Below are 15,182 nucleotides of genomic sequence, written 5' to 3' on the forward strand. Positions count from 1 at the left end.
ATGTTCATGACAGGTGTTATGTCATGTTTATGACAGTGTCATGACAGTCTTATTCAACCCCCTTCAAATAAAGTGTTACCCAAAAGTCTTTATACCCCTTAGACATTTTCATATTTTGTCATATTACAACCACAACCCTCAATAATAAATCCTAATTTTGGGATTGATTTTAGGTGATAGGCCTAAACTAAGTAATGTATAACAAGGAGGAGGACGGAATAGGTAGCTAGTTTAAATTCTTATTTTATTTTTTGTCTATTCAAATTTGTAAAATAGCTCATGCTGAGGAAGACTGGATGGATAGTGTTTATGAACATCAATTTCCAAGCTTTGCCACAGATTCTGAATGGACCATTCTAACATTTCATAATTCAATATGCTTTGGTCTTTGTGATGTAGCTCTGGCTATTTGTTTGGCATCATTTTTCAGTTGAAGCCAAACCTCGGTAATACATTTTTTCCAGCCAACATATCGAGTGTTTTCTATTAAATTGACTGTTGTATTTCTGATCACAAGTTTATTTATTTATATTTTTTCTCTTTTTTCCTCAGTATTATTATTTATTATTATTACTTTGTATACTTTAAGAGTTTACTTGAGGTAGAATTGTTTTTTTTGTTTGTTTGTTTGTTTTCCCGCTTGTTGGGCTTCCTGTGGGCAGAGCTGGTGGCAAGGCTCTGCACCACAGGGAAGTCAGTCTGTGGTTAGAATCTTGACAAGTCCCATAGAGGGTGATAGACTCTTTCACTGAAGGTACTGCTGTTTGTCTGTTTTTAACCTGCCTTGGACGTCCTTTGTATATTTTCTGCACCTCTCCTCTTGTTGGACATTTCTGTGAATTTAATCAATAATAATGTATTTCACTTAGTGATATAGTTAGTGAAATAAATTGAATTTTTTATTAGTTAAATGGATCTGTAAAATCTGCCCTGCCCTGAGAAAAACACTCCCACACTATGATGCTGTCATCACCATGTTTCATCATGAGGATGGTGATTTCAGGGTGTAAATCTTCTGCCACATCTAACTTTTTAAATATAAGTTTCATTTAGTTTACCTTTTTCCATGCTTAATGTTTCTCTTGTATGGCCTGAGCCCAAGTGAAAACATGACTTCTAATGCATCTAACGTTTTCTTCTTGACACTTTTCCAAAAAACTAGAGTTGAGAAGAGCACAGTTAATAGATGTCCTATCAACCCATGCCGTAGATCTTTGAAGATTCTCCAGAGTTACCCCTCAAAATTGTGTTGCTTTGTTTTGTTCTTTTTCTGAAAATCCCAATAAAATAAAGTGGTTGTACAAAATGGGCTATGAATATGTTTGAAGGACATTGTACGAGCTTTTGCTATCTTATTTGTTGATGTAATGATTTGCAAGAATTGAATGTGTGTTTTGTTTCTTTTTTCAGCGCCTGGACGTGTTCGCCACCTGAGCTTCACTGACATCCTCGACACATCCCTTCGAGTCAGCTGGGCTGAGCCACAGGACAAGAATGGCATCATCACTGGTTAGAGCATTACATCTTGGCAGTGTATAATCACCAATCATATCTTCTATCTGCCTCCACATCCCCCTCCATAATCCTAGAACTTTTATATTATTTGCCGCTCTATCATGAGACAAGTTTCAGTAAGTTGTCACTATCTGTTCCCACAGGTCATTAATATGTGCAATAGAAGGAAAAAATATCGACAATTTTTCCAATTAAAACATATTTTTCTGAGGTGGAAATATACGGTCCTGAAAATCTCTAATTGAAGAAGGATTGTAAAGGCTCCTCTTCAAAAGAACCTTCTGTTAAGAGTTTCCTCCATATTCTCTGACATCCAAAGACCCCCCTTTATCACTGACATTATGTTTGTGTACAACTGATTCATCATCAGCTAATCCCTTCCCTCTGCAGTTTGTCTTCCCACATTATTGCAAACATGCCGTCATCTCACACATCTCAACACCCAGGGTGTTGTTTGTGCGGCACATCGCTGAGCAGAAGAGCCCCCTCATTTATTTTTCCTCTGCTTCTCCGTGGGTCTGTCAGATGATGTTGCTGAGAAGCACAACAAGATGCTGGGAATTAATTATGTGTGTTAAGAGCGCATATATATGTATATGCTGGTTTTGGCGTGTCCAACGTTCACCCCAGCAGAGGTTTTACAGTCAGCTTCCACACTCAGACAAATGAGAAAGTGTGCATTCAATCAAGGTCACCTTGCACATTTACTCTTTTCTTCTCAACCTGTTTTTCATCCAGAACCTGGTGAGCCCATAGATAGATGAGGGACCGGTTGCTCTCCTTAGGGCTTTCCACACAAGTGGCCTCATCACACACACATTTGAGTGTGGTGGAGTGTGATGCATGACTGTGAAGATGCAAAGGGACAGACAGGGATTTTGACTCTACTTACTCCTCCCACACTCCCTCCTCCTGCTGGGCTGTAATCCTCTCATTGCACAGCGGCTCACAAATGTGTTCATACACCTTCAACTTTATCGTGTTTCGTCACGTTATAACTGTATATATATATATATATGTGCATTAAATTGGTACTTTATATGACAACAAATCAAAGTAGTGCAGAATTACAAAGTGGAATGTTTTCTACAAATAAAAATAAGGTGCATTCCCACCAGCCCTGTTCGGTCCACTTTAACTGAACTTTAGTTCGTTTAACTAGAAGGTTTGCTTCAATTGGGATATTTTTGTCTGTACATGACACCACATGTTTTTATGCATGTTTATTAACCCAGCCTTCTTCCCAACCCCTCTGACAGGTTACATACTGTGGTGGGAGGTGCCTAGTGTAAGGTCAAGCCGAGTGGAGCGCTCCGTGTCCAACTCCACCCTGGAGTACCAGCTGACAGGTCTCACCTCAACCACTGCGTACACCATTCAGGTGGCAGCGCTGACGGGTGCAGGACAGGGCGTGGTCACGTCTTCCACCGTATCCACCGGCGTCCCACCAGGTGCAGTAAATAAACAAGCAAACATGCGTGAGCCTGTAAAAGTGGATGTTAGAGTCAGTATTCTTATGGCGTGTGTGTGCGTGTGCGCGTGTGTGTGTGTGCACTTGCGTGGCAAAGTAAATATGAGTGATGAGCTCTCATGAAGCTGTTGTCATTCTTCAAACTGATAAGTGGCTGTTTCTGTGCCTCCATGAATCATCACCCACACAGCCGACACACGCTTTCACATTCTCACTCAGACAAAAGTCTGCCATTTACTGCAACTCAGTCCTAGTCATTTTACTGTTTGTGTACTATGTGCAAGCTTGCTTTTGCGGGCATGACAAGTTCATGGGACTGCCCAAATTGCAGTTATCATTACAGCTGATTAACTGCAGACAAGAGATGCAACAATTAATTGGGCAGGACATGAAACAATCAGAAGAAGGTTGGAAGAGAGCTAGGGGATGCCCAGATGGAAAATGCAAGTAAATGCAATTTTCTTAGAAGGGAGGACCAAAGTCTCTGACAAATGGACTGTGTGGCAGTGGCGAAGAATGGATGGGGGGAAAAAGCCAGTCCTCATGCAAGCAGGAATTTTGTCCCAATATTATCTAATGACTAATTTATGAGTAAAAGCAGAAAAAGTGAAAGCAAGATGGATCCAGACAGTTCTTAGATTCAGAGGTTATTGATTAATTCATGAAAGCAAAAGAAAGAGAGAGAGAAAGATGAAAGATGGAAGATTAGGAAAAATAACTAAAGAATGAAAAGAGAAAGAGAGATGGGAGCATTCCACCAAACATAGATTCCACTCTGGTTTACTTATTCATGAATTCATGGAGTTGAGAAAATTTTGTCATTCATCTAAGCCAGGCAGCTGATATCAACATTTTCAGATTATAACCTTTACAAGTTCACTGAATGAATTTGGAGAAGAGTGGTGACATTTGGGGGGGAAATTATCTGGTGGTTCACACAAATGGTGCTCAGGTCAGAAGTTTACATACACTCAGGGTAGACATGAAGGCTATATTTGGTTTGAGCTTGAAATTATCTATTTTAAATGTTAACCTCAGTATTTTTGATGTCTTTATGGTCATTATCCATGTAAGAAAAAAATATTTCCACTTGGCTTCTGTAGTCTGTTGTCCATGTGTAGTCCCCGTTTGCTTTATGGTAAACCACAGAGTCTATTATCACTACTGGCTTTGGAAATTTCATTTGTGAGGCAATTTGCTTGCCTGAATGGACTAATAAACATCTAATAATTTACTGATATTCCATGATGTTTTTTAGGAATAGTAACAGGGCTTCCCCCAGAACACCCGCTAAGCCTGGTGGTAGGGGGGATATGGCAGCCCTCAAAGTTTTTGTACTAAAAAATTTTGAAAGGGACAGTGCCCAGTTCAGTGTATCAACTATAAACCCTATATGGTTGAGTAATTAGCAATTTTTTCATTAATTTTTTGCATTTTGTGGTGTACAAAAAGCAATGTCCTGAAATATTTGCCGAAATTCCAAACATTCAGTTTTGGTCTTGGTCTTGAAAGAACCGTTCTGCACTCCATCCCTGGTAGCAACACTGGACTTGAACAGTTTTCAATTCAAGACTTGAAAGTTTGTGATCCTGGACCTTTTACCAAATTTTCTTGGACATTTAGGGACTAATGATTCAAGCTTGAACTTCACTGGGAATTCCAACAAAAAACATTGTAGGCGCAGATGAATAATCAGTCCACTTTGAAAAAGAAGTGGTTCAAAAGCATCACTAAAATAAAATTTAGAACATTTCTTCAAGCTTATGATGACTAGGTGAATATTTGACTAAAACAGTTGAATTAAGACTCAGTCAAGCAATAACTGAGTCACTTTACAACTTTCTGTTAAAGTGGAAAACCCACTTGATAGTTTCAAGCCTTAGACAGCATTTGATGTTAGAAATGAAGCCCTAGGCGGAAATTCAACCTGTAAGACTCTTCCGGCATCACGTATCACCTCGCCTTCACCCCAGCCAATCAGGACGCACCACCTCTACCTCGATCCAATCACCTGGCTCCTTCAAAAGACGAAGCGACCACAGATCCACCCGCTTCAGTTGTGCTTCAACCCACCTTCTCCCCGTTTCCACCACCAGCCTCCCAGATGCCTCCAGGTCCCCTCAAGACTCCTCTCGCCAAGCTCCGCTCCACCACCAGTGACTGGGCCCGGGGGAAGACCTACCTGAGCTTTGTTCGAGCCGATCATTCAAGCTCGCTGCGATTCTCAGCACGCATGTCTTCCGCCGGTGTCCGAGCGCCAAATTCTCGGTCCAATGTTTCTCTCTCTGTGTGAGTCTCTACAGATTGAAATGGCCTTTACAGATGTGTTAATGTCATGTTCAACTTCAGACTAAATCATTGGATTACCGTAAATCTTTAAACCTCAAGTGTTAATCAAACGCATCACAGAAAAGTGCTTCTGCTGTCTTTGTTGTGTTTGACTTGGGCTGCTGAGTGCAGACGAGATTGCGTTTTTCAGTTTTATTGACAGAAGCAAGCTGTCAAGTGTTTGATTCATTAGCACTAGATTTAAAAAACTGTTGTGCATAACTAATGCCAATTTCATTCAGCAGCTGTCAGTTGTCTGTTCGGGGGACTTGCTATAAATTATGTGTGGCAATTGAAAGTCTGACATCTAAAAACCATTTATATGAATATTTAGCTGTGGCTGAATTGTGCATATGAAAGAGCTTATTGTTGCTGTCCGATTTATTCCCGGTTATAAAAAGCACAGTGTGGAGGAAATAATTGTTCCCATGTTGTTGTTGTTGTTCTGCCCCAGCCTCTGAGCAGCTTTCAGTTTTAATGTGACAGAAGCAGCAATTCAATGTGCAGTCGGTGCTTTTTTATCAGCAGTGTCAATGAACAAGCGTGTGTTACATCAGTGAGGCCTATTGTCACATTTTTTTTGTACTCTTAGCTAAATCTGTTTCCAATTATTCTCTCCTCCTGTTATTGATACCCTGAAGCTTGACGTTCAGGTGTTTACTATTTTTCTACTAGGGATAGCAGGTGTTGCTTAATTGTGTTTCCTGACAGCTAGTTCAAAAAAGAAGCTTTTCATATTCTGTGTTTATAGGTTTGAGTTTTTTGCCTTAGAAATATTATGACATGATATCCGTGTTCATGTCCTGGGGTTGCTCAAATGTCACCCTACCTCCTTTACCTGCACAATCTTCTTCTTTCAGCAGTTTGATTTCCAACAATCTGTTTCCAAATCAGCAAACTTTGAAGCATTGGTCAACTCTCCTCTCTCTTTAGTTCCTCTTTTCCCTAACCTTTCACCAATCTACCTCCAACACAACATCAGTGATCTCTCATTGCAGTTACACATTTTATATCATTTCAAGTTCATCATCAAAATCACATCTATAACCTCTTTAGCTTCTCTGATTTAGCACTCATTTATAATATTATGATAACCATAACTTATTAGTTACTCTTATAATAATCATAATTTGAGTTATTATTAGTGTTCTTCTGAAAAGAAAACAGGAATCATCCATTATTCTAATCATTTGAAACCAAAGTGGCTGCACAATAGAGCTGTTACCTTTCAGGAAGCCTGGTGTTCCTATTTCATGGCTTGGTAATTCTCTCTCTGCCTCACTATGATTTCTTATGATTAAATGCAAAAAGAAATAGAATTAAAGCAAAGTTTACATGAGACAAAACACAACAAATACAACCTGATTGATTTTATTGAAGTTTGAGTCTACCGTTGGGTCCAGATGTTACTTTGCGTGATTCATTTTCAATGTAACTTCATGTATTGTTACTGTTAAACTAAAATCTCCAGCATGGGGAAATGGGATGAGCTCAGGTTTCCTTGACAACATGAAGCGGACCTTCAGGGCATTCTGGGTAAACATAAGCAAAACATGTCAGGCTGGTCTCATGCTGAGCAGATTGTTGAAGATTGTTTGACACATTTGCAAAAGAGAACCACTAAACCACTAAAATCTGACACTGCTCCATTTTTATTTACATTTTGTTAAAAAGGAAAGTATGCTCAGTGCCATGTTTAGATGTTTTTGTGTCGTTTCCTACAGTGGTTCTTGGTGCAGCGCCACCACAGGTGAGGGGGTAGACAGATTGCAATTTTGGTCCCCAATTGAACTGAGCCTACCAGACCATCAATAGATTTTAGTATGTTCCCTGTCTGCACCCTTCTGGAAACTTTGTCAACTAGACAAAATTTCTCTATGGCAACCAAATTTCTGGACCCTCTCACAACCTCATTCACTCCCACTTCTCTTCTGTAAGATCTAGGTTTAGGGCCCCACCCACACTGAAAAGCATTTTTGCAAAACGAGGCGTCAGTTTCAAAGACATCTGAGTCCACACCGGACCATTTCCAGTAATGGTTTTATTCTCTTAGAAACACATGCAACAGCCCATAACCCTGTTTTTACCCCCTCAGGCCAGTGAGTGGCTCTAAACATGAAGTATGCAACACAAGAATTGCAAGCAACAAAGCGAGAGTGGAGTCTTCTGTGTAAGTGACGACAAAGTTGAGCTTCTTCTTCATGTCAAGTTGAATTGTTATGTATGACACATATGAGGCGTTTGGGGTTATATGTCAGGTTATAGGTCAGCTTTTTCTCAAAAAAATGATTTTTCATTCTAGAATCAGTTTGAAAAAATGCTTATTGAGTGGATGACGTTGAAGAAGGTTGCTCATGTGTCTGGTGAGCCATTCCTGTATTTTGGATTGTTATCCCACTAAATAATGAGACATTTGTAGTTTTCTTTTAAAGGCCTCTGTTCTGTACTTTAAAAATCTTTTTTTTTTTTCAAACAGTTCATGATGCGATGCACTCTAACAACATTCCAAGGTCCTTTGGAAGTGAAACAGATCCACAGCATTTCAGTTCCTCTACTATGAATCAGATGCTTTTCCATCTCTTTCTTCCTGGCATTACTCTAAAAACATAAGTTATCATTCAGCGTATTTATACTCCAGAGAAACAGAAACACTTGAATTAATAATTAGAAGCTTCTAGAAACCTCTGGTTCTCTTCCAAAGAAACCATATTAGTCATTTTAGACCCCAGACCAAATGAAAACATCTGATGAGCTGAAGAGAAAAGTGCATAAGAAATCCAACAATCTGTATGCCCTGCCTTAGGAAGTGTTATGGGCAATGAGTGAGTCCTGCCCTACTGGCAAATAGGGCCTCTGCAAAATATAGTATCAGTAGGACTGCCAGCAATTTAGCAACCAGAGACATTTTGCTCTGCTGAATAAGTGTACTCAGATTACAGTTTTTCCTCCAAAATGTTCAATGTGTGATGATGCTACTGCAAAAAAAGATGAATTCAAGATTGTTCAGTCATTGTTCCCAGGGGACCCTACAAATTTGTTCATGACTGTATATTCTGCTGATGTTCTGATTGTTGTTGCGATATGAAGATTTGTCCTGAGTACAGGGGGTGGAGGATGGTGGTTATCATTTCCCTGTGAAGTCTTTGTGTTTCAGCTTCTCATTCCTCTCCCCTGACACAGCTGGTCACCCAAACTGCCTGCTTCCTCCCTCTTATTATTCCCATGGAGATGGGATAAAGTCAGAATAAGAATGGGTCAAACGCAATTTCACAGCTTGCTGCCTATTCAGACATTTACAGGCATTAACCCTTGTGCGTGTGAGGATTGAGGCAAACGTAGAGGACTGTGAAAAGTGATACAAATTTTACGTGTGTGGGGTCGGTTGGACCCCATTTCTGGACACAAGGGTTAAAAGGAACATGGTGGACAATGCATTTTTCCCCCCCATCGCCATGACTGCTCTTCAGATTTATCTTTCTCCATCTTGTATTGTCGACCTTGGGAAAAAAAATACATGAATTGCTCTGACACAGCAGAAAGAAATAGACATAAATGTAAATCCTTTACTTAAAATTAACATTCTAAATTTGAATTTCCTGTGTCAGAAGATGGACTCATTTAAAGAAAAAAGTGCTTGTGGTAATTTCTCTTTATTTCTGTTCCAAGCTATGCTGAACTCATAATTGGGAACACTATTTCCTATTTTTGCCTTTTTTTTCCTTTTTAGTAAAAGTCGGTTGGAAATAAGAAGCATTGCAGTTGTAACTAAAGTTATCAAAGCAATACATTTTAAATATATTAGATACTGAGTGTGTGTCTGAGATTGTTTTCGACCCAAACATAGACATCAGCCAAGCTGATGCCAAGCTGTACTGTTTTAACCAATAGAGTAGTCACACATAGAGGGCAGCACTAAGACAGGCTAAATATTGTAGAATTACATGGTAACACAAAAAATGTCCCAATTAGCATAGATACATAAAGATAGCACCCTTGTGGCCCAATATTGACAATTTATCTGCAAAAAAGTTGATTAGGGTTCTGTTACTGTTTAAGCAACACTAAAAGTATCATACCTTAGCATCATACCTTTATGACTTTAAAGTGTCATAAAGATGTAACACTTTAAGTTAACTTTAAAATGTCATCAAATGCATATAATCTACAACGTTAAACTTCCTAGACCAAAAGCACTAAGGTTACTTGTTTAAATATTAGCTTCACGGATATGAACAGCCCAATGATGCAGTCAGTCTGTGCTCCCCTATTGAGATGTGCTCTATTCTATTCAAATAAACTATAGGAAACTCACAGCTCTGATGGCCACGAAATGGCGAAGCGACGAAACCAACCCTGTGCTTCCACCGTTATGCTTCATGTAGGTATAAGGGCATTGTAGGCTAATGTGGCTAATGATAATGCTGATAAATGGTGGAGTCAGAGTGAGGCTGACAATTAAAATTTTGTATTTTCTCAATTATTGATTTTGGCTTAAATAAGAAAATTAAAATATTGTCATACTGTAATTTATTTAATTTTTTACTCTCAGCTAGTAACAAACATGGGCTGCACAGTGGCGCAGTAGGTAGGCAACAGTTGGTAGCGCTGTTGCCTTGCAGCAAGAAGGTCCTGGGTTTGATTCCCTGCCTGATTGGCATGGAGTGTGCATGCATGGGTTCTCTCTGGGTTCTCTGGCTTCCTCCCACAGTCCAACACATTTGCTGTTTTTCACACCTTTGTTTTCTAGCTCAACTTAAAAGTCTGTACAGAAAATGTTATTTTGAAGTGTATTTCTTTTATTGCACCCTGCTGAAATAATCTGTCATGCTGTGATGCTTCTGTCCTTTTCTTCTTGAGCAAAACGATGGCCTCTGTAAATAAAGTGTTTTGCATTTGTATGCAACAGTACCGAAAAGCAGAGGTGTTTTTTTTTATCTCGATGGATCTGTGAGCACTTACTGAAATGTTTCAATTGCAGTACACCAACTTCTCTTTTCATAATGAAGGAAATGCATCCACAGGTTTTGGTCCAGTAATATTTTATATGCCAGTAAAAGTATATGACCTTCACGAGTGGAAGGGAGTTTCAGGTTAACAGCTACATTTTGTGAGTTTCTTTGCAGCTTTGCGTAAAAGCTGCATATACGTCTCAATATAAAACATCCTGGAAAATATGAATTTGCTTCAGCAATTCAGTTCAAAATATGAAACTGATGAGAGTTCATTACACAGAGGTGGTTATATTAATATGCATTTATGTTATTTAGATGATTATCAGAACCTTATATTTTTAGTTTCTCGGAAAATGGAAATATTACATAAAGCCAATAAAAAAGATTTTTTACAGACATTAAATGTAGCCTACAAAGCATTCTACATATCAAGCCTATGACTATATTTCTGGAAGTTGTGAGGACCCCAGCTTTTATTAATATTCTGGAAGCCCATAATCCCCACCACCTGTTCCAAGATAAGAGGAAGACAACTATTGGATGAACTTGGAAGCTTCCCACCCTGTCTGAAGTGCCAATACCTGGTGTTCTAGCTGTGGTATTGGACTTAATATGACAGGAACCTTGCCTGACCTAAACCCCAAAGAGAATCTTGGAGGTATTGTGAAGGAGAAAATGAGAGACAGTTGATTCCTTCATGTATAGGTGGTGTAATAGGAGCTAATTGTAAGCAGGTAGCTGGCAGGAATTTCTTAAAAACTGAAAATCAAAGTTTAAAAAATGGTAGACAACATGAAGACAATGCTAGAACGGGAAGTCCCGGCAACAGACAGAGTCCAGCAAGGAATAGTTGAAACAGGGAGCTCAAATATGGGTAGATGATTACTTGAGTGGAAACAGGTGAGACTGATAGAACAACATTGGAGAAGCGGAGGGGTGAGTGGAGAAAAGGTAAAACACAAGGAGAGCACAAGCCAAGAAAATAATAAACCAGGAAAAGTTATAGGATCAAAAAAGGAATTAAAGACAACACAGGAATTTTTTGTTGTTTTTATGACGAAACAAACAAAAAAAAAAAACAGAATCAACTCCAGCATATGAAAAATCTAAGTCACAGAACAATCGTTTTAAATGAACATATTCATGACTGGAGCCAACAGTGAAGCTCAGCCAAAGTTAAATGAATCTGGGCTTCCACTACACCACCAAATGCACCACAAGCTGATCACCTTCTTACTACGCTGCACTGATGCAGGAATTCAGGCAAAAGGAACATGACATACAGTACCATACAGTACATGGGTTTCTGGTGCAGACATTGCTTTCTTTTTATTGGTCTTCTCTGAATTATAGTTAAGTCAAGTTTATTTATAAAGCACATTTCAGCAACAAGGCAGTTCAAAGAGCTTTGCACCATAAAATATAATATAGTACCTAATTACGAAACAGGTAACAAATATTATTTTGTCAAAATGCCAAAATCAAATTATAAAGCATTATATTCTTCAAATTTATCGATCAGTGTTCGAGCTATTATGAACCAAAGGCAACTCTACACAGGTGAGACTTATCTGTAATGTGAAGGAACTCAGTGAAATTCCATGAATATTCTAACATTCTTGTGTGCTTTTCAGCTCTAAGCCATAATAAAACATCATTCACAAAGATAAAATAAATCATTTGAAATATATCACTATGTGTAATGGCTGTATACAGTTTAGAAGTCTAACTTTTTAAATTTAATTTCTGAAAAAAATTGTATTTTGGTAATATTCTCTTCTGTTTGCAGAACTTCCTGGGGCTCCCTCCAACCTGGTCATCTCTAACATCAGTCCTCGGACAGCGATGCTCAGGTTCCGCCCTGGTTCTGATGGCAAAACCGTCATATCCAGATGGATCGTTGAAGGACAAGTGTGTTTGTGCTGAGAGTGCACTTTAGTGGTTACCATCAATGTTAAAACACAACAGGAGGAGACCTGTTCTGCAACATGCTCTGTATTTAACAGGTGGTGAAGGAGGATGGGAGGGAGGAGGCATGGAGGGTCGTTTACCAGAAAGACAACGAGCCGAATGCAGACACGCTGGAGATCACCAGCCTCACTCCCTTCACTCAGTACAGGTGAGCAGCAAACGCACAGAGCACGTCTGAGCACTTTCACAGGCTCACAGCACTGCACATGCTAAGTGTGCGTGTGCACATGCTCCAGCTTACACAAATCTCACTCTTCTGCAGTTTCTGCAGTATCGCAGGGCTCAGGTGAAGTTCGATAAATCACACAGGCACACAGAGAGACAGTTCCATCTGAGACTTTTCTGTTTGTCAGCACCTTCACAGCTGCAGCATGCAGATCCTTATTACCCTCTTGCAAACTAGCTATAGGAGAGGGGAGGGGGAAATAAGAGGCATAAGGAAGCGGAGGGGAGAGGAATGCTGATGAGAAAGTTGGAATGGCAACAGAAGGCATTAAACTTCAGGACGAGCAGAGAATAAGAGGCAAGGAGAAGAGGAGAGAATGTGTTCTCTCTTTGATAAGCTCTCATTTTCCTTAAGTCCGCTTGACATGAATGTCCCTGAGGGGACATTCATGTCAATGTTAGGATGAGTCCTAATATTCAGGATTCATACAAAGTGTGGAAAAATATGGAGTTTGTTCTTCTGATTCTGGATTATAATGGAGGAATATTCTTATTTCCAGACTTTATGTCTTGTTCTATTGTTTAAAAATTCGTCCTTTCGTCCATCTGGAAATATCTGTCAAAAATATATTATGAACTTTTCTGGTTTTAGTTTTGTTTATGGCACTTTAAAGTGTTAATTTTGATTAATTAACACATATCCTAACACAATTAATTACTTTTTTCTTTTTTACATACAAAAGTCCTTTGTGTATCTATGATACACAACATATCCATATCCCCTAAGCAAATGGATTAATGACAAAGCTGCTTCTCCTGGTCCACTGGCATTGGCAACACCAGAGAATTATGAGTTTTATAAAGGTGTCCAAAAGAAACTTTGATCCAACAAATACTATTATATAGCTAAGTCACAGGAGTGCGCCTCTGAACCACCTTGATCCAACTTTTGATCAGCTAAACAACAAACGAAAACTATAAAAATTTGAATCGATGATCATCACCACTGCTTGGTGGGGCATCAGCAGGGGGGTGGGCCGTTTGCAGGAGGATCTTAAGAACCTGCATGCTCATTTTGATTAATTAATTACAAACCCTACGATTAACTTGTTTAAATTTTTAATCGAGTCCCAAACTAGTTTTAGTTTAAAAATTTAATCAGCGAATTCTGGAAATGTAACTTTTCAGAAGTTTGATATTTTGATATGAAAATATGTTCGAAGCTAACACAGCTCTCATTGTCACAGGCAGAGCCACTGGGACACTAGATGAATCGTTGCACTTGTCTGTATTTCTGGTTTCTTCTTCCATCTTGCTTTCACTTGTTCCCCATCGCATAGACAATAACTCATAGATGTAGTCTCTTAGGCAAACTCTGCCAATCACACATTTCATCAGTCACAGCCACACCGAAGCATAGCTGCATTTAGAAACAGAAAAAGCAACAAACTCTCTCTCATGAATGTTTTTGTGTTTACAAGTCTACATGTTTAGACATAGCTGTTTTACTGACTCACTACTTGCTGCTCTCAGACAACTAAAGAAGTTCTCATGAAGAGCTCCAGATGTTGATTTTTGCTGTTCAATAATTTAATAGTGAAAACATTTCTAAAGTTTGACACTATGCCTAACTTTTAAAGATTTGAAATCAGACTATCCTTTTACTGATCTTGTCAGAGAGGTAAGATAAAATATTTACAACCTTTTCTGACACTTTTACCAGTCAGTAAACCACTGTGTTAGAGAAACATAGGAATTTGTTGGGTTTCCTTTATACAGTTTTAATAATGAGTGCCTCTGTCACAAGGTTGTGTAGGTTGTTTGAGTAAAAATGCTGTGTTTAATCTACTACAATAGAACAATGCTAGGGCTGTTGTAAACCATTATTTTAGCAATTGAGTATTCTATTGATTATTCTGACAAATAATTGAGTAATCAAATAAGAATTTGATAAAATAAAACATTGGTAGATTCTACCATAACGGTAGTATTAATACCGGATATCAACATTGGCCCAAATTTTCATATTTGTTCATGTCTACAATTACTTTTCTATACTTTAGAAAATTAACCTGTAACAATAATAGCTCACTTTTTAAATTAACCTGGACAAAAATTATACAAAAATCTGAAATTATATTCAATTTAATAATAAAGAGGCAGGCTCACAAAGACACTTATGAGAAAATGTTATACTCCAGTTTAACGTTTACATATTCATCTTCTATCAATTTAATAGGTGAACTCTGACTTTGCCCAGATATTCATAACTTTTATGTCCATATTAGTGACAGGATTTGGCTCCTTCATCACACACAGAAACGCACAGAACTACATCTACCAGCTATGTACGGCCACAATGTGCTCCTCCACACATTAGGAGGGGATGATATGAAATTTACTTTGCAGTTTGTCCTTAAAGCTACAGTTACGCTAAGCATCAAATACAGAACTACCACCTGCTTTGTTCCGTCTATCCGCTCCATCTGCATAAATACTCCCGTTCACTATTCCCCACCTTTTGCTCTGAACCAGCCACAGGCAGCTGCTCCGGGAGGAAAAAGGCTGTCGTATACCATGCATTGTTCCAGTCAGTTTAAGTTTGCTTTTAGGTCCCCAGGAAAACAATAAAAATCCAGTAATTACCGAACTTGAAAATTGGATGTCATGCTGTTAACACTTAGCATTTATCAACAACTCATAGGCGGAAGTGAGAGCATTGCACAACACAAATAGTAACCTGGGCGCAACATGGTGTGCTAAATAATAAAACATAATTT

The 15,182-nt window shown here is 38.8% G+C and overlaps 1 protein-coding gene across 1 annotated transcript in view; it reads left to right on the top strand.

The window, feature by feature from the left end:
- The window catches only part of LOC106961850 (protein sidekick-1-like), a gene marked incomplete at its 3' end in the record, with an annotated part of 122,798 nt that overhangs the window by 63,191 nt on the left and 44,425 nt on the right, over positions 1-15,182 (top strand). Inside the window, exons 16-19 of the mRNA XM_015055913.1 lie at positions 1,411-1,509; positions 2,775-2,966; positions 12,056-12,177; positions 12,273-12,385. Of these exons, the coding sequence (XP_014911399.1) occupies positions 1,411-1,509; positions 2,775-2,966; positions 12,056-12,177; positions 12,273-12,385 (526 nt within the window). The remainder of the gene's footprint in view (positions 1-1,410; positions 1,510-2,774; positions 2,967-12,055; positions 12,178-12,272; positions 12,386-15,182) is intronic.

The sequence above is a fragment of the Poecilia latipinna genome, unplaced genomic scaffold (assembly GCF_001443285.1).
Source record: "Poecilia latipinna isolate Pla-1442-1.1 unplaced genomic scaffold, P_latipinna-1.0 Scaffold1342, whole genome shotgun sequence".
In the NCBI taxonomy this organism is placed as follows: Eukaryota; Metazoa; Chordata; class Actinopteri; order Cyprinodontiformes; family Poeciliidae; genus Poecilia; species Poecilia latipinna.